Raw genomic sequence first — 23,947 nt, forward strand, 5'->3', positions numbered from 1 at the left:
AATAATTGCAGATGGTGTGCAGAAGGTGGAAACTTAATTTGTTGTGACTTTTGCCATAATGCCTTCTGTAAGAAGTGCATTCTTCGCAACCTTGGTCGAAAGGAGCTGTCTACAATAATGGATGAAAACAACCAATGGTATTGCTACATTTGTCACCCAGAGCCTTTGTTGGACTTGGTCACGGCGTGTAACAGCGTATTTGAAAACTTAGAACAGTTGTTGCAACAAAATAAGAAGAAGATAAAAGTTGACAATGAAAAGACTAGTAAAGTATATGAGCATGCACCCAGATTTTCTCCAAAGAAAAACAGTTCAAATTGTAATGGAGAAGAAAAGAAGTTAGATGATTCATATTCTGGTTCTGTAACCTACTCTTATTCAGCACTAATTGTGCCCAAGGACATGATTAAGAAGGCAAAAAAACTGATTGAGACTACTGCCAACATGAATTCCAGTTACGTTAAATTTTTGAAGCAGGCAACAGATAATTCAGAAATCAATTCTGCTACAAAGTTACGTCAGCTTAAGGCTTTTAAGTCTGTGTTGGCTGATATCAAGAAAGCTCATCTTGCATTAGAAGAAGATTTGAATTCAGAGATTCAAGCTTTGGATGCTGTAAACAAAGAGAAAAATACCAAAGAGCATAAAGTCATAGATGCTAAGTCTGAAACAAAAGTAAGAAAAGGAGAAAAACCTTGTGTTTTGGAAAGGAAGGATATTTCAAAATCAGAAGGTAAACTGTCAAGAAAGCAGGTGGATAGTGAGCATATAGGTCAGAGTGTTGCAGTAGAGGAACAAAGAGCACATAAAAATGACAGTACTGAACATAAGAAATCTGATAAAAAAGAACCTCAGTATGAACCTAGTAACACTGCCGAAGACTTAGACATGGATATTGTGTCTGTTCCTTCCTCAGTTCCAGAAGACATTTTTGAAAATCTTGAGACTGCTATGGAAGTTCAGAGTTCAGCAGAGTATCAGGGAGATGGCAACAGTGGAACTGAACAAGAACTGGAGACTTCTGTAAAATTAAATATTACTTCAAAAGACAACAGAGGAGGTATTAAATCAAAAACAACAGCTAAAGTAACAAAAGAATTATATGTTAAACTCACCCCTGTTTCCCTTTCTATTTCCCCAATTAAAGGTGCTGATTGTCAGGAAGTTCCACAAGATAAAGATAGCTATAAAAGTTCTTGTCTGAACCCTAAGCCAGAGAACTGTGAACTTGGACAGGAAAAGAATGATAATGAGCATTTGGCTAAAAGTGAAGTTCCGTTACTTTCAGAAGAATCTGATCTTCGAAGATCCCCGCGTGTAAAGACTACACCTTTGAGGCGACAGACAGAAACCAACCGTACAACATCTAATTCAGATGAAGAAAATAATGAAACAGTTAAGGAGCAACAAAAACTTTCGGTTCCAATGAGAAAAAAGGATAAGCGGAATTCTTCTGACAGTGCTATAGATAATCCTAAACCTAATAAATTGCCTAAATCTAAGCAGTCAGAGATTGTGGATCACATTTCAGATTCTGACGAAATGCTGACAATCCTCAAAGACATGCCCAGTATGAGTCACAGTTCTTCAGATACTGATATTAATGAACCTCATACAAATAACAAGAAGACTTTTTATTCAGAGATTCAAAGAGGGAAAGATGATAAAAGAAAAAGGAAACGAAAAAGTTCTACTTCTGGCTCAGATTTTGATATTAAGAAAGGTAAATCAGTTAAAAAGGCTATAATTTCTAAAAAGAAACGACAAAACCAGTCTGAATCTTCTAATTATGACTCAGAATTAGAAAAAGAGATAAAGAGAATGAGTAAAATTGGGACTGCCAGAACAACCAAAAAAAGAGTTCCAAATAAAGAATATTATGATTCTTCTGAAGATGAAAAACACAGCAAACAAGGAATGGATAATCAAGGTCATAAAAGTTTGAGGACTGCACAGGAAGGATCATCTGATGATGTTGAAAGGAAACAAGAGAGAGAGAATTTCTCTTCAGCAGAAGGCACAGTTGATAAAGACAAGACCATCATGGAATTGAGAGATCGCCTCTCTAAGAAGCAGCAGCCCAATGTTTCCTCAGAGAGTGCTGATAAGCTTTGTTCTGGGAAAGAGGAGAGTTTTAATTCTCCAGAAGATAAAAAGGTTGCTGAATCTAAAGGAAAGAGTAAGCACCAGCGAACCAGAATGTGTCAGAAAATACTGGGTGGCTTATGTGATGTTGCTGAGAAGTTCTCAGAGAAAGAACAGAGTGATGAATCCTCTGAAGATGATAACGAGCAGAGCAAAAAGGAAATTGAAGAAAAAGAAAAGAAAACTGCAGACTTGAATAAAAAAGTGATGGAACAAGAGTATGAATCATCATCTGATACTACTGAGAAATTACCTGAGGGAGAAGAAATTTGTGACTTTCCTAAAAGCATAAAACAAAATAAGAGCTCAGCTGATGGGGAAAAGAAATGCAAAAAAATTAAAGATAAAGCTTCTAAAAAGAAGGGTGAATTATCTGATAATTCTGAGAAGTTACCAGGGAAAAGAGAAAGTTGTGACTCTTCAGAAGATAAGAGGAGTAAGAATGGAACATCCAGTAGAGAGAAGAAAAGGTTCAACTTGCCTGAAAAGAGTTCAAGGAAGAGACAGGATTGTTCATCATCTGATACAGAAAAATATTCCATGAAAGAAGATGATTGTGATTTTTCTGATAAGAGACCAAAAGGAATAGAATTAAGGGAAAGAAGGAATTTAAATTCAAATAGAAATAGCAAGGAAGTACAAAGTGGCTCATCTTCTGATGTTGAGGAAAGTTCTGAAGATAATAAAAACCTGAAGAAACAAAGAGCTTTAGCTAAAAAGAAGGCAGGCAGTATAAAGGAGAAAATGAGAAACTCCTTGAGAACAAGCACTAAAAGGAAGCAGGCTGACATTACTTCCTCATCTTCTGATATAGGAGATGATGATCAGAAATCTGTAGGTGAGGGGAGCAGTGATGAGCAGAAAATTAAGCCTGTGACTGAAAATTTAGTGCTGTCGTCACATACTGGATTTTGTCAATCTTCAGGTATGGGAAAACAAATAGAATATTTATACTTTTCCCCTCTTGAATAACTACATTGTTTATTTTCTCTGTAGTCAGTCAAATGCAAGGCTACTTATTGTGTAGGAAAACACCATTTAAAAATTCTTTAGAGATTTTCTAGAACCTCTTTCTCCAATTTTTTTTGTCACCATTGGGAGGTATTTGAAACATTATTAGTGTTCTGTATCATGTATACCAAATTTGTTGGGTAAATTTCTTTATTAATGTTTAATGCTTTTCTTTGGAGTAATGAAAAGTAATTTATGAAGGAAAATCAGACTGTTGATAGTAGTTCAGTGGATATTTACTCATGTAATGGAGATGAGTGCTTGTTATGAGTATGACATGTTATGTGAAAGTTTTAACTGCTTTGCCATGCATCTGACTTTTATTTTTTTATTTAATTGGAGGCTAATTACTTTACAATATTGTGGTGGTTTTTGCCATACATTCACATGAATCAGCCCTGATTTTTAAATTGGGCACATTAACTTTGTGTCTATGAAATCCTCTGAAAAATTTAAATTTACTTTATTGAAACCTATTGCTGATGCTCATCATTTTTTTTTCTAATAACATGAACAGATGTTTCCATTTTTAACATTAACAAAAGAAAAAAAGAAAAAAATCCAGAAAGTACATGGATTACTCTACCCTGATGAGATAGAGCACTAGGACAATAAGGGTGTGGGTCAATGATACCCCCTCAAAAAATTAAAAATATTTATCATTATGGCAGTTCTTTAAAAAATAGTTGTGTAATAAATGTACACTTGTTGCTCATATTGTATTTTTTAAGTCAATAAAACCTGTCAGTTAACCAAGGACACTTAAAATTTATTTTAAAATTTTTGTAAAGGAGATTGCAGTTACTATTGTGTTCCCAGCAGGACATACGAACATTTACATGTAAGAGGAATAAGCAGTTCAGGTTAGATATTGCTGCCAAGTAAACTTTGGTACCACCTTACAAAATTTTAAATTTTGAGAACTTAGATTTTTGAATTGCGTATAAGATCGTGAACTTGTATTCAAAACATAATATAATAGTTGCTTTGATATCAATTCAATGTTTTGGTTATCAGGTTAGTCGAAAAAACTCTCATTAGGATTAGAGTGTGAGAATAATAAATTGTGATTAGTTACATGGAGTATTCTCATTTGCAAATTCTAGACTGTTGGAATAATCAAACTTTGTAAAACTGATTTCCATGACAAAACAGCTTCCCTAGTGAAATCTGCATGTTTGATTTCAGATACTCATTTTCATCTCCCCAAATCTCACTTGACACATATGAGGGTTTCTATGAGAATTATAATTCTCATGCTTAGAACTGTTAATAACTATTTTAATAAGTAATATGTATTGATTAGCTCTTAATTAGAGATGGCAACATATGGCTAATACTCAAGAGGGTTCATGTCCCTTTTCTCATGTTTATATCCAGAAAAGCCTTGAGAATTCTGCACTTCAGGCAAGATGCCAGTCTCTCAACTGTTGGGAGGAATAAAATTTGTTGTTCATATTTTCTTCACTCAGGGTATTTCTTGGACTGATTATACTTTTAGATGTAAAAAAGGATAAATTTGTTAGGGAATGAACTCATCTAACAATTGGACATTGTCAACTATACTTAAATAAAAAAATAAATAAAAATTGGACTTTGTTGGTAAAAATACTTAGTCAGAAAAAAATATTCAGGGAATTGCAAATAAGCACTATGTTAAAAGCACTGATTTCCAGGATAAGTTTGGGTGTGAGTCAATGATAAGTGGCATTCCTTAAGAATTTGCTTGCCTGTATACAAAGCATGCTAAATTTATCTATTCTCCTAATACATCCAATTTAATTCAGGTGACAATTTTTATGAGCTCTTAAAAAGCCTACCCTGCTCCCATGAATTTAGAGGATTCCAATTTATTCAGCAATAGTTGGGAATCTATTACAGTGTACAACATTTTCTAGTTGGTCTCAGGAATGGCATGACTAACCATGATAAGGAACATCGTCCTAGGAGATTGCAGTCCAATGAGCAAGATAGACATAGATAAGTCATCATTTTTTTAAAAAAAAGAATACCAGGAGAAAGATGTAAAACTAAAACGAGTCTGTGTAATAAATAGTAGGTGAGCCAGTTATCCAAATATTGGAGGAAGACTTAAAAGAACAGGTAGTATTTGAACTCAGATTTGAAGAATGGGTCAAATTTTCAAAGATGTGGTAAGGAGGAACAGCACTAATATCACTGCTGCTGCTGCTCAGTCGCTTCAGTCGTGTCCGACTCTATGCGACCGCATAGATGGCAGCCCACCAGGCTCCCCCGTCCTTGGGATTCTCCAGGCAAGAATACTGGAGTGGGTTGCTGTTTCCTTCTCCAATGCATGAAAGTGAAAAGTGAAAGGGAAGTCGCTCAGTTGTGTCTGACGCTCAGCAACCCCATGGACTGCAGCCTTCCAGGCTCCTCCGTCCATGGGATTTTCCAGGCAAGAGTATTGGAGTGGGGTGCCATTGCCTTCTCCGAGTAATATCACTAATAATATTTAATTTGAGGATCGATCTGTTCGAATGAAGTATTTATTGTGAGTTTGCTAAGGTTAATTGGGACATTTACTTTTGTCTTTCTACAGTTAGCATATTTCTATCCTGAACCTGTAGGTGTCTGTGAATTTTTTTCTTCAACATTTTCTCCCAGTATTTTTTTATGAAAAAATGTTAAATATACCGAGGAATTTCTGCTGTTAACATTGTACTATATTTGCTTTATTGCATACTTTACTTTATATATCCTATCTATCTATCCATCAATGAACCTAACTTTTGCCCCCTCTTTTGTTTATTTTGAAATAATTATAAATTCACAGGAAGTTGAAAGAAAATATACAGGAGGTCTTGGATGTCTTTCATTAATTTCCCTCCAATGGTATCAATCTTTCATAATTATAGTACAGTGTCATAACCAGGAAACTGATGATTTATTCAGATTTCATCAGTTTTACATGCACTCCTTCATTTGTGTGTATGTGTGGTTGTGTGTGTGTAAGTATAGTTCTGTGCAAAATTTGTATCATGGGTAGCTTTGTATAGCTACCACAACAACCAATATATTGAACTGTTTCATTACCACAAGGTTCCCTTGTGCTACCTGTATGCACACTTCCTTTCATATCGCTATTCTTAACCTGTGGCAACTGTTAATCTGATTTCCATCTATGTAATTCTGTTATTTTGAGATGGAATCATGAAGTGTATAATCTTTTGAAATTGTCTTTCTTCACTCAGTGTAATTAATGCCCTTGAAATCTTTGATGCATTTGAATAATTCTCCCTGATTACTTCAGCATATATAGTCTTAACTAGGGTACAATGTTTGTTTTTGAGGCAAAATTTACATACAATGAAATGTACAAATTTTCTTAATCTCTTTATGCTGCTGCTGCTGCCGCTAAGTTGCTTCAGTTATGTCCAACTCTGTGCGACCCCATAGACGGCAGCCCACCAGGCTCCTCTGTCCCTGGGATTCTCCAGGCAAGAATACTGGAGTGGGTTGCCATTTTGTTCTCCAATGCATGCATGCATGCTAAGTCGCTTCAGTCGTATCTGACTCTGTGCGACCCCATGGACAGCAGCCCACCAGGCTCCTCTGTCCATGAGATTCTTCAGGCAAGAATACTGGAGTGGGTTGCCATTTCCTTCTCCTAATCACTTTATAATTTTAATCAAAAGATAGAAATGTTACTTTTTGTAAGGAAATAAGTTTTACTGTACTTTCTCTGGGTGATTCTACTTATGAACACCATACAAATTCAAGTATATTTTACAGTTACTTGGTATCACCAAGTATTGGTAGCATTTAAAAAAAAATTCTTCAGTGATACAGAAAAAGTTAGACATCTGCTAACTTTAAACGGGTCAGTAGAAAGCCTACTTCAGTGAGAAACTTACGCTAATATGATGGTGAATGATAAAATATTTGTTACTAGGAAGGATGAGCTTTAAAATTCTTGTGCTGTGGGAAGAAACTTTGAAATATATAAGATCCAACTATTTATTATTTTGCTGCTGACACTTCTTAAATTCCACATTGTATTTTCCTTATAAATTCTTTTTATTCATGTTTTGGATCCCAGAGTGTAGTTTAGGACTCACTAGTTCTTTTAAAGTTTTTGGCTTTCAGTTTTATTTTACATGGTTTTACTTATGTAGATAATTTTAAGTACACTTTTGTTCCCTCAAGGAGATGAAGCCTTATCTAAATCAGTGCCTGTCACAGTGGATGATGACGACGATGACAATGATCCTGAAAATAGGTATGATTCCATCTGTAAGGACTTCAAAAAGATTATAACACACCCTAGGCATGGGCACAAAGAGCAGCATCGGAATCGCAAGCAGGTTGTAGAAACCAGGAGTGCCAGCTTTAGAAAGACAGACTCACAGTCTTCCTCCAAGTTTCAAAGAAAGGCCAAAAAATGGGCTAACTCTGAAACCTTAAGAGAAAATAAATATAAATATCAACACACCCAGCATAGGGTGTGTTATAAATACAGCACTGTCAATTGTTATGTTTCATGTAAACTGTGATAAGTTTTTGAGAATATTTTAATTTTGACCAATTATTTATTAGTCAAAGTGAATCATGTCTCAAAAATTGGTGACAACAGAAATCTCTATCCTCAGTATTTGATTATTGTTTTAAATTGCCATCCAATGTAGTGGTCCTATTCATTAAAACCTATTCAAAGTGGAAAAAAGGGGACTGCTCAGATGATTAAGAAATTGCTTTAAAAATAGAAGTATCTATTTGCACAGTGTCTAGACTGATTTAGATTTTAACAGTTTTTCAAATAAAATAGAAGTAGACAGTTTGATAGTGTTAACATTAATAATACTTAAATAATAGGTTTAAATGTGAACATTGTAGTCTGTACAGATTGACTTAACTAAGGGATAGCTGGGAGAAGAAAAAAAAGATAGACCCATGTCTTAGCAATGAGGAATAAAGAAAGTGAAGATATTAAAAAATTTATGTTTTTTACGTATCTTTTAAACCCTTCCTGAACTAGAAGATCCCCCAACACTCATAATCTTCATGGAGACAATGTGGTGTAATGGATGGAATTTGGGGATAATGGGCATAAGAATATCTGACTTCTAGTTCTAACTTTTCTGTGTGATCTTGGAAAAGTGATTTTTGCCACAATTTTCTGTTCTCTAAAATGAAAAGATTGGATGAAATGTTCTCTGATTAATTCTGGCACCAAAAATCTATGATAGACTTGAGATTTTACTACAGAGTACTATATTAATCATCCATTTATTCCTAATAGTAAGCTCTAATAACTAAGAAAACATGAAGATAAACATTAATTTTTGTGTCATAATTTTGTAAGGAATTAACTGAGTTATTAAATGCTATGGGGCCAGCTGTCACTATAGTTTTGTTATGTCTTGCTGATGCTGACAGGTTTTTCTGTTTCAAAGATCAACATTCTCCTAATTAATAGGATAGCATTTTTATTAAGGTGAATGAACAATAATTTTTATTCTGTAGTTTTGATTAGAGCTTCAGCTCAGTTGCTCAGTCGTGTCTGACTCTTTGCGACCCCATGAACTGCAGCACACCAGGCCTCCCTGTCCATCACCAACTCCTGGAGTCCACCCAAACCCATGTCCATTGAGTCATTGATGCCATCTAACCATCTTATCCTCTGTCGTCCCCTTCTCCTCCTGCCCTCAATCTTTCCCAGCATCAGGGTCTTTTCAAATGAGTCAGCTCTCCGTATCAGGTGGCCAAAAGTATTGGAGTTTCAGCTTCAGCATCTGTCCCTCCAATGAACACCCAGGACTGATCTCCTTTAGGATGGACTGGTTGGATCTCCTTGCAGTCCAAGGGACTCTCAAGAGTCTTCTCCAACACCACAGTTCAAAAGCATCAATTCTTCTGTGCTTAGCTTTCTTCACAGTCCAACTTTCACATCCATACATGACTACTGGAAAAACCATATCCTTGACTAGATGGACCTTTGTTGACAAAGTAATGTCTCTGCTTTTTAACATGCTGTCTAGGTTGGTCATAACTTTCCTTCCAAGGAGTAAGCATCTTTTAATTTCATGGCTGCAATCACCATCTGCAGTGATTTTGGAGCCCAGAAAAATGAAGTCAGCCACTGTTTCCACTGTTTCCCCATCTATTTCCCATGAAGTGATGGGACCGGATGCCATGATCTTAGTTTTCTGAATGTTGAGCTTTAAGCCAACTTTTTCACTCTCCTCTTTCACTTTCATCAAGAGGCTCTTCAGTTCTTCTCCACTTTCCGCCATAAGGGTGGTGTCATCGGCATATCTGAGGTTATTGGTATTTCTCCGGGCAATCTTGATTCCAGCTTGTGCTTCTTCCAGCTCAGCGTTTCTCATGATGTACTCTGCATAGAAGTTAAATAAGCAGGGTAACAATATATAGCCTTTTCCTATTTGGAACCAGTCTGTTGTTCCATGTCCAGTTCTAAATGTTGCTTCCTGACCTGCATACAGGTTTCTCAAGAGGCAGGTCAAGTGGTCTGGTATTCCCATTTCTTTCAGAATTTTCTACAGTTTATTGTAATCCACACAGTCAAAGGCTTTGGCATAGTCAATAAAGCAGAAATAGATGTTTTTCTGGAACTCTCTTACTTTTTTGTTGATCCAGCAGATGTTGGCAATTTGATCTCTTGTTCCTTTACCTTTTCTAAAACCAGCATGAACATCAGGAAGTTCACAGTTCACATATTGCTGAAGCCTGACTTGGAGAATTTTGAGCATTACTTTACTAGCGTGTGAGATGAGTGCAATTGTGCGGTAGTTTGAGCATTCTTTGGCATTGCCTTTCTTTGGGATTGGAATGAAAACGGACCTTTTCCAGTCCTGTGGCCACTGCTGAGTTTTCCAAATTTGCTGGCATATTGAGTGCAGCACTTTCACAGCATCATCTTTCAGGATTTGAAATAGCTCAACTGGAATTCCATCACCTCCACTAGCTTTGTTCTAGTGGAGCTTAGTCACGGATAAACTCAGGTGCTGTTGTCTACTTATTTTTTGATTAAACATATATATCCAGTTTTTTTCAAATTTCATTAAATTTTATGTTACAGGCATTTAAATTTTATCCTTTTAGCATGCTTTAATTCGTGTTCATTTATTTATATTATTTTCTTGTAAATTATATGGCCTCAAATGTTATTGAAAGGCTAATGTTTAAAACATGGTATATCCTAATTTGCTTATGGGTTATGAACCTTAATTTCATATTTAACCACCAAATAAATGTCATTAGGGTACAATAATTTTTGTGTTAGAGCTTGTCAAAATATAATTTTTCTTTTAAGTTACTTGATCATATCTCTCTGTAACTGGCAGGTATTTTATTGAAAGGCATCTTTAATTCCATCTTTTATTTGTGATTAAAAAAGTACAACCATGTTGAGTACTTTTGAGAAGAATTTTCCTTTGAGCATGTTTTTCTTTATATCCAGTTTAATGTGCTTTTATAAAATATACCATTAATAACTTGTTTCATATCCAGTATACCAAAGAGGTATCTAATACCCATGTATTATCTAATAATTGGGATATAATACCTTTTTGAATTATTTTAGTATAGACAATGTACTTGAGCATATTTGAATATGCACTAAGAAAGTTTTAAAACTTTGTTTTCAGATCATGATAAAGTCTCAGTTATTTTTTACCTTTTACATTTTTGAGTAGGATATATTTTAGTAGACAGCATATTGTAATGATGTATAAATTTGTACACAATTGTGTATAAATTTCATATGCTTTGCCTTTTTAGCAGTATTGTAACACATTTTCACTGTTGATATTTATGGACAAGTAAATAGTGTATTAATGCAAATGGTTAATTATTTGGATGCAATAAATGTCTATAAAACTTTTTTCTTGTTCAAGCATTTAATTTTTATTATAATCGCTCTTTTCATGAGAGTTGAAACAATTTGTTAGAGCCAAGATATGCAAGCTAGTTTATAGTTAACAATGTTTTGGTATTTTTGAAATTGAGGAAGTGAATACTTTATAATTCTTAAAACATATGTTCTCATATATAGCATATATACTTACCTATGTGTGTCAAAGTTTTATGACAGATTTCATTATAATTTATCTTTTTCATTTTAAAGTTATAGTAGGTTTTGAGGTAATTTAAAGAACTTAATCATGTCCTGAATATTTTAGTAGGTGTGAATAAATAAGTTTGTTATTTTAGCATGCTATTATATAGTATCATTCGTATTCAAAAGTAAATGTATGCTATTGTGAGATAGAGTGGTCTAACTTGTAAAATAATTTCTATTTAATTACATTTAGTAAACAGTGATAAAAGTTATAGGTTGAGCAACAGTTTAACTTTTATAATTTTTGTTTCAGCTTTTTAGAAAAAATATAAATAGATGAACTTTATATTTTGAATTTTGTATAACAGAATTTAATTCAGATTTTATAACAGACTTTATATACTTTTGGAAGGGAAAATGATATCAGTTTGTTAGATTATTTAAATTATACATGTAATTTTAAAGTCATTTATTTGAATGTGCCATTATGTTAATGTTGCCTTTCAAATGGATTTAAATTGATTCTTTCATTAAAAGGATATTTAATGTTTGTTTTCATACCTGCACTGTGAATTAGCCTCAGTCATAACATAGTAGTGTATTTAAGATCAATAGTGATGGTGTTGAGGATTATTAAATCAGGCTTTTCTTTAGAGGTTGCATGTTAAACTATCACTGAAGAATCCATCCACCTCCAAAAGAATTATTTTCAGAATATTCTTTATTTGTATTTTTTACAGGGTGTGGAAAAAATTTAAAATTGAGCTTTTAAAGGAAAAAAACTAGATTGTCAGAATTTTTCCTAAACCTGCAAATTTTTTAAATCCAAAATTAGCTTAAAATTGAGGCTTTTTATATGTATATCCTCTGCTAACTGCTAAGTCACTTCAGTCACGTCCAACTCTGTGCGACCCCATAGACGGAAGCCCACCAGGCTCCCCCGTCCCTGGGATTCTCCAGCCAAGAACACTTGAGTGGGTTGCCATTTCCTTCTCCAGTGCGTGAAAGTGAAAAGTGAAAGGGAAGTTGCTCAGTCGTGTCTGACTCTTAGCGACCCCATGGACTGCAGCCTACCAGGCTCCTCCGTCCATGGGATTTTCCAGGCAAGAGTACTGGAGTGGGGTGCCATTGCTGCCACACATATATATATTAATATTTACTTTATAGTAGAAAAATGCTTAGTTAGGTCGACTAATATTGCATAGTTTTTCTCATAATTTCTCTCAGTGGGGCTAATTTTTTTCATAGAAGCAAAATTTGATGTGGAGATTGCTTAAAGAAATTGCCCATTGTTAATAGAATTTCTGCTTCATTATTGTGGGACTACGTTGTAGCCTTAGTTTTTCCAGTTGTTATACCATTTGGTACTACTTTGCTTTTCAGACTGGAAAACATACAAATGATTATTTTTTTCCCCTACTAGCTTGGTGTATCCTCTTGATGTAGGCTCTGTGCTATTAATCAAGCATGTTTTGGGAAGTGATTAATGATTCCTGGATATTTTTCATTCTAATAAAGATATTTGATGATTGTTTACTTGGCTTCAGCAAAGATTATTGGCTCTAATATATGTCAAGTCCCTTCGACATACGACTTTGGTTTCTTTTTTAAGCACGTTTACAAATGTTCATCTTCTATATATGTCTTTAGCTGTTCTCTACAAATTTGCTAAACTGCAATAATTTTTTTCTGTGAATTTTTTTTCATAGTGCTCCTATTTGATTTGCAAAATTGCTTTAGTTTTCATTGAGCTTTAAAAACAAAGATAGGTTTTAAATGAGTATTTTACTTGTTTTATGTTTGAATAAGGGTTTTAAATATCTGGCAATTTTAAGGCAATTTTTTTTCAATTTGCTTTGTCTTTCCAGTGCAGGTAAGTATTGTAAGTCAAGTATAATACAGGTGGTCTAGCCACTAGATATAATCTACCTGAGATATAAACATTTTATGTTCAGCCTTTTTTTCTATTTTCTATTGTTTGGTGATATTGGGACTTTCAGAAAATGAGAAAAAGCTCCCATCCCCACTCCCCAAAAAAGAGAGAGTTTGGATTTTCTAGGGTGAGCAAAAACGGTTCATCTTTATGACTATATAGTCTTTGGATTTTGAAAATAAAATTAAGGCAAATTCTTTGATTTTACTTTTCAAGTATTGAATATAAAAAAATTGAACTAGTTCTTTAGTATGATCAAATTTCCTAAATTAATATCAATGTTAATAAATTTCTTATTAAAATTTTCTCTAAAATTGGCTTAGATTTTTACATAAAATCAGGAAATACACATTTTGTAATTTGAGCCCATGTATAAATTGTTAATAAACTTTGACTTCTTAATTTCATACAGCTTTTATCTTTCTACTCCTAAGATTTTTTTAAAGTTATTTGATACTAATTTTAAGTAAACGGTGATGTTTTTCATTAAGTGCAAACATTATAGAACATGTGACTAAAATATTTCAAGGTGTTGTTTAGCTTTTTGGTTATTTAGTGACTTCATCGTTAACTCACGAATAGCACTCTCTTTAGGTATAGATGATTATGCCTTGGTTATATTTTTTTCATAGAAAGGGTCATATCAAGATACTGGGTTGGTCAAAAAGTTCATTCAGGTTTAACCCAGTATCAGTTTTGGAGCCTTCCCTGGTGGTCCAGCGATTAGGACTCTGTTTCCACTGCAGTGGGGTTGGATTTGATTCAAGCCTAGCCAAGTGACCAAAAAAGAAAGCTAATTTTGAACCAGAGTTTAAAAAAATACTAATACAGATTTTGAAGATGAGGAATTCCTTTGTAGTTCTATGAAATGTTTATCTTTTATTCTCAACCTGAAGTATATAATATTTGTTAAAACAAAGCGTCCCTCCATACTAGAGGGATATGTGTTCCTCACCCTGTTCTCAAAAAAATTTTTATTGTGAGAAATTTTATTTATTCAACATTTTTTGACTGTAGTTATTTGAATTGTTTTATAGATCAACCTTTTACATATGGTGTGTTGTTTTAGTATTGCATTTACTTAGTTGTTTTTTATCTCTAAAACTATAATCTTATTCAGAATTCTCTGTTTTAACTATTCTTTTGTGATATTATGCACAGAATGCAAAAAAAATTAATTTGTCACCTTTGTGTATGGATCCACAGTATTTTGGCCTTCTAAAAATGTGGTTTCATTTAGTATGAAACGAGATGCCAGCCCAGGTTCAATGCATGATACTGGATGCTTGGGGCTCCTGCACTGGGATGACCCAGAGGGATGGTATGGGGAGAGAGGAGGGAGCAGGGTTCAGGATGGGGAGCACATGTATACCTGTGATGGATTCATTTTGATATTTGGCAAAACTAATACAATTATGTAAAGTTTAAAAATAAAATAAAATCAAAAGCATCAAAAAAAAATAATAAAAATGTGGTTTCATTTAGTAATTTTCTTCAACCCTATTTTCAGAATCTCTTGAAAGATAAAGACATTAGATTGTTGGGGATATCTGAAATGGTCTATCGGTATTTTAGAGATAGTGCATGCTAGATGAAAGATGTTTACAACTCTTTTTTTAAATCTTTAAAAATGAAAGCTTTAATTCTTTCATTTTCTAAATACATAATCTTAAAAATTAGTGAAAACTTAAAAATCAGTGAGATATCTTTAAGAATGTGACTTTAGTGTATTGCCCTAAGCACTCATTAATTAGCACAGTAGTAGTGAGTAAGTAGAAAATATAGACTAACATAGTAAAATTAGTAGCAGATTGGGATTTAGGAGCTTAGATTGTACTTCTGGCTTTGCCACTTATTAGCTTTGTTTCTTTGGCCAAGTCATTTCCCCTTTTTAAGCCTGTTTCCTCATCTATGAAATGACAAACTTGGACTCTGAGGTCCTTTCTTCAGCTCTAACATTTTGTGTTGCTTTTGTAATGGCTGTTTCTCTAAAATTCCCTGGTGCAAGAGATTCTCTTGATTATTCCTTTTTAAGAAACCGAGTGTTTTGAATTATCAATTTTTCTACCAGCCAAGAGGTGCTTTACTTTCTTTTCCTGTTTGAGTGCTTAAACAAGAGGCATTACTAATTTCCTTTCTAGGAAGGATCAGAATTGCCAAAGGCTTTCTTGGCTCGCTTGCTCTCTGTGTGATTGCTCATTTGTCTTTGCATTGTTGGCTTCATTCCTTATTTTATTTTTGCTTTATTTTAGTAGCTGGTGGTGCAAGGGTAATAAGGCATTATCTTATCTTGGTATTCATTATGTAATTTAGAAGACTTAGCTTGTTTGAGTTTTGAGGTTCTATTATTTATTCTTTTATGCTACCACTTCTGATCATTGTTTGTGGGTTTTTACCCTCCTTTCCATATTGTTTTGCTTTCTTCCCATCTCCTTTCCTTCCCTTTCAGGAAAATGGGGAAGTAGCTCCATTACTTCTGGCTCTGCCAGGTTTTCTGCCACAAGTGTGGCACAACTAGTGCCTCTGATGCTTCTGATAGAGTTGTGACTGCTTTGCATGCTATACCTGCCCCAAGATGTTGTGTTGAGTATTGAGATTCTAGGGGCAGTACCTTGTTGCCTGGATGATTTTCTCAGAAACATCCTGGAAAACCTCAAGAAAGGAAACTTCAGAGCAAACAGAATCAACTGGGGATCATGACTATACATCCATCACATGCATTCCAGCATGGGTCTAGCTGAGGCCTCCAAAATGATGCTTTCCCAGCCTGAGCTGTTTCTCAAGTGATGATGTCCTTGAAGTTTCTGTGGCCCGTGACTCAAGAGTTAATGTAGTGGAGTTTCCCTTAAAGAATCTCACTGCAGGCTTTGTAGATGGGACACATCTCACCTCAACATGTTTAAATACTCAGGTTGAAGGTCAGCCTCAGCCCTTGGGTCTTTCAAATTAAGTTCTAACTTTGAGTTGTAGGTTATGTGATGGGCTAGTTGTATGATACATTAAGTCTTTGACCTATTGGACTTGAGCCATCAGCCATTATTTATGCAAAATTATCTTATTATTCTTTTTAGGGCTTAATGTATATGGCTACTCATTAGGCTTTCCTTTGCTCAAAAGGCAAATCTAAAACATCTTAGTAAGGTAAAGCTTAGGGAATCTCCATTACTCTGTATAACTTTCAGTTTGGAGAAGAATGAGCATTCTCTATAATTTTTTTTGCATCTAAAGTATCTGTAATTGTTCTGTATATTATGACTTTATTGAAGGTTGTTGATAAATCAAGTAATTCTTCAGTGTGCAGATCTCATTTCATTTTCCATGATTTATTGTGTGATTTTTCAGTTGGTATAGAATCTTATTATCTTACGTATTTCATGTTAGTTTTTTCATGACAGCCTAGAATTTTAGTATTTGTAAGTTTACATGTTTTGACTTTTCATTTAGTAGACTTATTAGGAATCTAGAGTTCGAAAGAAGAAATATGTGGTTTCCTAAAATTAACAACCAAGTCTTTATAGATTATATGGAGCTTATGACATTTTTTAAACTTGTAAATGCAAACTAAAATCAGGTGATTGAACTAACCTTTAGAGTAACTAAATTAATAATTGTATTCTTGTTTGCTATTATTATACCACTCAAATGGTGATATAAGATCTTGTAACTGCACGTAAACTGTGTTTTTCTATTTATAACCTAGTATCCAGTGCTTCATATTATGTGTACACACACGTGCACATACACTTATTCATTCCAAATCTGTGTTTTTACTCAAATTGGCTTGAAAAAGTCTTTCCTTGTTCATGGGAAATGATGATGTGGTATGTATAAAAGATAATTTTAGAGAGTTTTTCCAGAAAGATGCTTTTAATTAAAGAGTCACTCTTTATTTTGAAACTGTCTCCTAATTTGTGGAGGGTATGTTTATACTTTATAAAATGATGAAATAAATGATATTTGGGTTTAATTTTTTTTCTTGGCAAAATGTAAGTTGTCCCCATTTTAAAAACCTTTACTATGTACAGTCCAAACCATGTACAGTTAGGAAACCACTGATGTAGAAGTTTAAACTTAGTCTCTCTCAGTTGTGTCCAACTCTCTGTGACCCCATGGACTGTAGCCCGCCAGGCTCCTTGGTCCTAGGGATTTTCCAATCAAAAATACTGGAGTGGATTGCCATTCCCCTCTCCAGGGGAATCTTCCCAACCCAGGGGTTGAACCCAGGTCTCCTGCATTGCAGGTGGATTCTTTGCCATCTGAGCCACCAGTGCAACTCTAGTAGGATTTAAATTGGAATGATCTAATCTCCACTTAATTAAAATGCAAATCAAGTTAGAAATCCTCAGAAAAGCTAACTCATCTGTGGTTTCCTCTTGCAATTTGTGTAGCTCTCTCTGTTGTCTAAATGTTCCTTATCTATCTGTTTAGGAAGGAAGGACCAAAGGGCATATCAGCATTTATGAAAGTGATTAGCTATTTTGTTTGCTTTAGTCTGCCTAGGTGCTTTTGCTATATATCTTTGAATATAAATTGCAATGAGCAATCTGTCTTTCAAATAAAATTAAGAAAACATTAACATACATTAACACCTCCTACCATTGAATGAATTCTTGATTTAATGTGAGTTCATGTTAATAAATAAAAATAATTTCAAATTTAAAAATAACAAAAGTCTCTTAATTCTAGCTCCAAGATTTTGACTGAGCTAGAGTCATTCATGATTACAGAGTAGATGTTTATCCATATAGAAGCTAGTTCAGGGAAAACCAAGAATCATGCCAACTTTTGAGCCTTTATATAAGGTTTCCCTTTGTTATTCTGATTTATGAATTTATATCTAAAGGTGCAAATTACCTCATCTTACACAAAAATTGTTTTTATCTTACACTTTTTGATATCTTCCTTTAGTGCAAACATGAAAATTTATTAGGAATATATTTTATTTTAACATAAGATGGTATTAAATATTTTCTCATGCTTTGAGCAGTTTATTTTTTTGTTGGCAAATTGGTCTTTGAGGAGCATCCGGAAAAATTTTGGTATGCTTTAGGCTAATGCATTATCTTACTTTTTTGGAAAGTAAAAACTTTTTGATAGTAATTTGTGTTCTTTAACTATGTACATAGTAAATAGCACTCTTGCCCCTTTTCTGCCTTAGTTTGAATATTATTAGGGATTTTTTATTGCTTTAGTATTGTAATATATGTTGTATACTTTCATTTGATTAGAAGAATTTATGCACTAAATTGAAATTTAAGAGCCAAAAATGTTATTCACTAGTTTGAGGCACTGTTTCACAATAGTGGTTTATTAGACACTGATTTTCTAAGAATATGTTTTACTGTTGAATAAATCCTTTCATGTGGAGTTTTGTGTTGAAATGCCATTTGTTTGAATGAATTGATTTACTATTGTGGGCCTGTCTGATACTGTAGTTGTCAGATGGTGGCAGCAGAGCAAGTAGAGGATTGGAAGGATATCCAGCATGAAGTTGCAACTGGTGAAAACAGTAGAAACATCCCTGAGATTTTTAAGTATATTGTGAAATTGAATAGAACTGGGAGAAAATCAGTGCTAAGAGCATTTTCAAAAGTTTTGGTTAGTACTTTAAATTAAAATAGACTTTGATAGACTTATTTATAATAAAAATCTATTGAAAAAATTATTTCTATTTTGATATATATAATTCCATTTGTTTTTAATTTGTAATACTTGACCACCAAATATATAGTTTTTATTGTCTTTTTATTCTCGAGAATTGCCAAGAAGATGCTTTTAGAAGAAATTAAAGCCAATCTTTCCTCTGATGAGGATGGATCTTCAGATGAGTCAGAAGAAGGGAAGAAAAGAACTGGAAAACACAATGAAGAAAACCCTGGAGATGAGGGTGAGTTCCCCAGAGAGAAGTGTGACGTGAAATGAAGTGAAGTGAAGTGAAATGGTAGTTGCAGTCGTATCCAACTCTGTGACCCCGTGGATTGTAGCATGCCAGGGTCCTCTGTCCATAGGATTCTCCAGGCAAGAATACTGGAGTGGGTTGCCATTTCCTTCTCCAGGGTCTTCCCAACCCAGTGATTGAACCCAGGTCTCCCACACTACAGTCAGATTCTTTACTATTTGAGCCACCAGGGAAGCCAGAGAGAAGTATAGGATGTCATAATTTGGTTGTTTGACCAGTTCAGTCTTTGAAGACTGACCATGAAATCTCTTAATAATATATGTTTGAAGTTTATTACAACGTTTAAAACGTTGCTACCATTAATCCTTTTGAATATCTGGTAATAATTGTGCAAATTTTGTCAGTCACTGCCAATAAATATATGGGTTGTAAAGCAAAATATCTTTTACCTTTTAAAAATCTATAAATGTATATTGGTGATATTTCATTGCTACTTAATGATAGTAATAGATCAAGTGTGATGTATGAGATTGCTTGGTATCAACAATTTAACAAGGTAAGTATGCAGCTCTGATCAGTTCCATAAATCATGATAATTATCTACAAACAGAATATGTAGGTGTACAACATTTTAAAGGAAAAAAGGCTGAAGGTTTTAATGATTTGTTTTCTCCATTTAGAAATAAAAAATCAAGCCATTTCTGAATCAGATTCAGATTCTGAAGAATCTAAGAAGCCAAGATACAGACATAGGCTTTTGAGACACAAGCTGACTCTGAGTGATGGAGAATCTGGAGAAGAAAAAAAGATGAAGCCTAAAGAGCACAAAGAAGCCAAAAGCAGAAATAGAAGGAAGGGTAAGATATTTTAATTTTGATAGTGAACAACGTACTGGTTCATACTGATAAAGAACATACCTGCTCCAACAATTGACCACCTATATTAGGTGAGTGTCTGCACACTGACAACAGCTATTCTGAGAGTGAAATAAAGAATTTAGAGTGGGAAGGTAACCCAGAAACTTGAGAGATGACAAAGAATATTTTTGACCTTTAGCAGTCATATACATCTAGATTAAAAAGATAAATATGACAATAAATAAAATATGCATTAAGGTCATGTGGAAGATATAAGACTGTCTGTAACTATAGGAAGAAATAATGCTTTCCTGAGGAAAGATAGAAGATATAGTTAATTTGGATAGATTTATGCAAGCTTATGTGTAAAACTTACATGTAGCCAGATTAATTTTTTATTACATTAAATTGTGTCTTTCTGCACTGAGTTAGTTACATGTTTCCAACATCATGGTAAACATTGAGGATATAAAATGAATAAAGAAATCACTGTTTAAAAAAAAAAAAAAGAAATCACTGTTTTATATGATAGTTTTCAACCTGGCTACACATGCAGAACACTTGGGGGATTTAAAAATACACCTTCCTATGTCAGGGCTCCACCTCTAGCCAATTGAAGCATAATTGATGGTGGTGGGAACCTAGGTATCCATACGTATTAAAAGTATCTCTCAAATGATTTGGATATGTAGCCAGTTTTGGTAGTCACAGGTTTAATAAGAATTACTGACATTAGTATTATAAGAACTTGTAGTACCATGAAGGTTGTCTTGTGTAACAAATGTAAGTTAAGATGTGGCATAAAGAGGATTTCTTTAGCTTCTTAGGGGTTGGGGTTATCAACAGAGAAGACTTGACAAAGATGGAGAGTTTCATCCAGCAGATAAAGTTCTAAATGGGGAGAAGGTAGATTTGTTGTTAAAATTTATAATATAAGCAGGGAAAAAGTTTTAAAAACCTCTGCAAATTGTTTAGCACATGGTGGAGGGGATGCAATTCATGTGGTATGGCTGGAATATAGAAGGGAGTAAGGAAAGGAACAGCAGGAAATTAGGCTGGACCAATAAGACAGAGATCAGATACTGTAGATCCTTGTAAGCCTGTTCCTCAAATTGGAGTACTTGACAGTGGACTCATGGGTACATGAGGCTGTAGAGTGAATATGGTACATCTCTGTGGTGTGTTCATTTTACTTGAGAGTTGGTGGAGAGCATTCTCATATTAAATAATATATATTGAGCAATTAAATGTGAACTTTTCCTGAGGATTTTGGCTAACAAGAAGTTCAAAGAAAGTTTATTCTTCTTTGGGACAGACTTTGAAGACTTTATTACCCAATTCCTGTCAGGCAGATTAACACCACTATGAATAAGAAAGCATTTTTGGAAATATCTGAGAAGTACATTGGCTCTATAGAATGGAGAGCCTTTGAAAAGTTAAAAAAAATTTTTAATTTTAAAAATTATTTTTATATCATAGCTGTATTGAGACATAATTTTAAAATCATACAGTTTACCTGCTTACAGTGTACAGTATTTTTTTAGTATATTCACAGAGAGGTGCCACTATTTAAAAAGCTGTTTAAGGTATATATATATACAGAAAAGCATATATTTCATAAGTGGACAGCTTTTAGAGAAATTATTTATTTATTTGGTTGCCCTGGGTCTTAGTTGTGGCAAGCAGAGTTTTTTTCTGGTTGCAGCATTTGAACTCTTAGTTGCGGCATGTGGGATCTAGTTCCCTGATCAGGGATAGAACCCAGGCCCCCTGCATTGGGAACATGGAGTCTTAGCCACTGGACCATCAGGGAAGTCTCTGTAAGTGGAAATCTAGATGAACATGTTCAGCACCTAGATAAAGGCACAAGACATTCATTAGCAGCATTCAAGATTCATAACTTCAGTACAGCCACTCATTGTTCCCTTGAAAGGTTTCAACTAAGGATGTAATATGGTCAGATTAGTTGCCTGTTATTCTGTGAGACTGAGGGCTTTGATCCAATAAGCAGGAGAAATATCAATAACTGCAGATACGCAGATGATATCACCCTTATGGCAGAAAGCGAAGAGGGGGTAAAGAGCCTCTTGATGAAAGAGGAGAGTGAAAAAGCTGGTTTAAAACTCAACATTAAAAAAACTAAGATCATGGCATCCAATTCCATTACTTCATGGCAAATAGATGGGGAAATGATGGAAACTATGACAGAGTTTATTTTCTTGGGCTCCAAAATCACTGCAGATGGTGACTGCAGCCATGAAATTAAATGACACTTGCTCCTTGGAAGAAAAGCTATGACCAACCTAGACAGCATATTAAAAAGCAGAGACATTACTTTCCTGACAAAGGTCCATCTAGTTAAAGCTGTGGTTTTTCCAGTACATGTATGCATGTGAGAGTTGGACCATTAGGAAAGCTGAGCAGTGGAGAATTGATGCTTTTGAATTGTTTTGTTGGAGAAGACTTTTGAGAGTCCCTTGGACTACAGGGGGATCCAACCAGTCCATCTTAAAGGAAATCAACCCTGAATATTCATTGGAAGGACTGATGCTGAAGCTGAACCTCTAATACTTTGGCCACCTGATGCAAAGAGCTGACTCATTTGAAAAGACCCTGATGCTGGGAAAGATTGCGGGCAGGAGGAGAAGGGGACAATAGAGGATGACATGGTTGGATGGCATCACCGACTCAATGGACATGAGTTTGAGGAAGCTCTGGGAGTTGGTGATGGACAGGGAAGCCTGGTGTGCTGCAGTATATGGAGTTGCAAAGACTCGGACACGACTGAGCGGCTGAACTGAGCTGAAGGCTTTGAATCTATTTGGAGGATATTGCCATAGTTGATGTCAAGTTCAGTTGTCCTAGTATATGTATAATAATGAGATTACCCAGCAGAGCTGTAATGTTGTACAAATAGAAGGCTAGGGAAAGAATCTTGCAATCCTGAGCATTTAAAGGGCTATGGGACAACAGCTATCTATTAAAGAAGAGGAGGAAGGTACCCCTTCCCCACACACGCATATACTTAATATGCCTTGGACATTTTCATGTAAACAAATAAATAATAGTACCTCATTTGGTGAATGCATTTTTCATAAATTTCTTTGCAACATGACTACAAGCTGGTCTTTCAGATTCTATAAAGGAACTGAGTGATTTAACATATTAGAAAACAGCATGATTTCCCGTGCATCTTCAAAAGGAGAAATACTAATTTTGCCTCTGAGGCTTATTAGCTCAGGAATATAGATTCGTTTACTAGGTCAAATAGGACTTCCCAGGTGGCTCATTGATAAAGAACCCATCTGCCAAGCAGGAGACATGAGTTTGATCCCTGGGTTGGGAAGATTCCCTGGAGAAGGAAATGGCAACCCACTCTAGTATTCTTGCCTGGGAAGTCCCATGGACAAAAGAGACTGGTGGGTTACAGTCCATGGCTTCACAGAGAGTGAGACACGACTTAGCAACTAAATAGTAGTGTTGGCAGCAACTGTGGGCCAAATACATTTGAAATGTTTTATTGAAACCCAAGTTTTCTGTGACCTGTGTTTCCACTGTCCTTTTCTGTGGGTAACTTATAATCCAACTTTTTTTTTTTCGTCTTTTTGTGTAGAAGGAAGTAAACTAAAATTCTATCTTATTTACGTTTCTAATAAAGATTAATGTAATAGAGATTGACACTACATTCGGAATTGCACCATTTTCCAAGTTTTGCAAACTCTTGTGTCTCTATATTGTCTGGAAACTTATGATGGGCAATAGGGAAAAATCAGAAGCTAATAGCTTAATTATTAAATCAAGTGTAACGTGAACATTTTCACCTAAATTTGAAAAAATATGTAAAAGTTATTTTCGTGGTAATTTCAAGAATGCAGTGATTGCCTTTATAGTAGATTATAGTAGGTTCATGTTATTTTTCTCATGTACTATCAGTCAGTCAGTTCACTCACTCAGTCATGTCTGACTCTTTGCGACCCCATGAACTGCAGCACGCCAGGCCTCCCTGTCCATTACCAACTCCTGGAGTTACCTCAAACTCATGTACATCGAGTTGGTGATGC

The 23,947-nt window shown here is 34.7% G+C and overlaps 1 protein-coding gene across 10 annotated transcripts in view; it reads left to right on the forward strand.

The window, feature by feature from the left end:
• Window positions 1-23,947, forward strand: part of ATRX (ATRX chromatin remodeler) — a 286,038-nt gene that overhangs the window by 108,214 nt on the left and 153,877 nt on the right. For 7 of the 10 annotated variants that reach the window (XM_005227976.5, XM_005227973.5, XM_059883721.1 and 4 more), the window contains 4 exons: window positions 12-3,070; window positions 7,324-7,396; window positions 18,887-19,017; window positions 19,710-19,886. In XM_005227976.5, coding sequence (XP_005228033.1) covers window positions 12-3,070; window positions 7,324-7,396; window positions 18,887-19,017; window positions 19,710-19,886 — 3,440 coding nt within the window. The remainder of the gene's footprint in view (window positions 1-11; window positions 3,071-7,323; window positions 7,397-18,886; window positions 19,018-19,709; window positions 19,887-23,947) is intronic. The other 3 variants (XM_015461633.3, XM_024988600.2, XM_059883723.1) reach the window with 1 other exon arrangement.

The sequence above is a fragment of the Bos taurus genome, chromosome X, assembly GCF_002263795.3.
Source record: "Bos taurus isolate L1 Dominette 01449 registration number 42190680 breed Hereford chromosome X, ARS-UCD2.0, whole genome shotgun sequence".
Lineage (NCBI taxonomy): Eukaryota > Metazoa > Chordata > Mammalia > Artiodactyla > Bovidae > Bos > Bos taurus.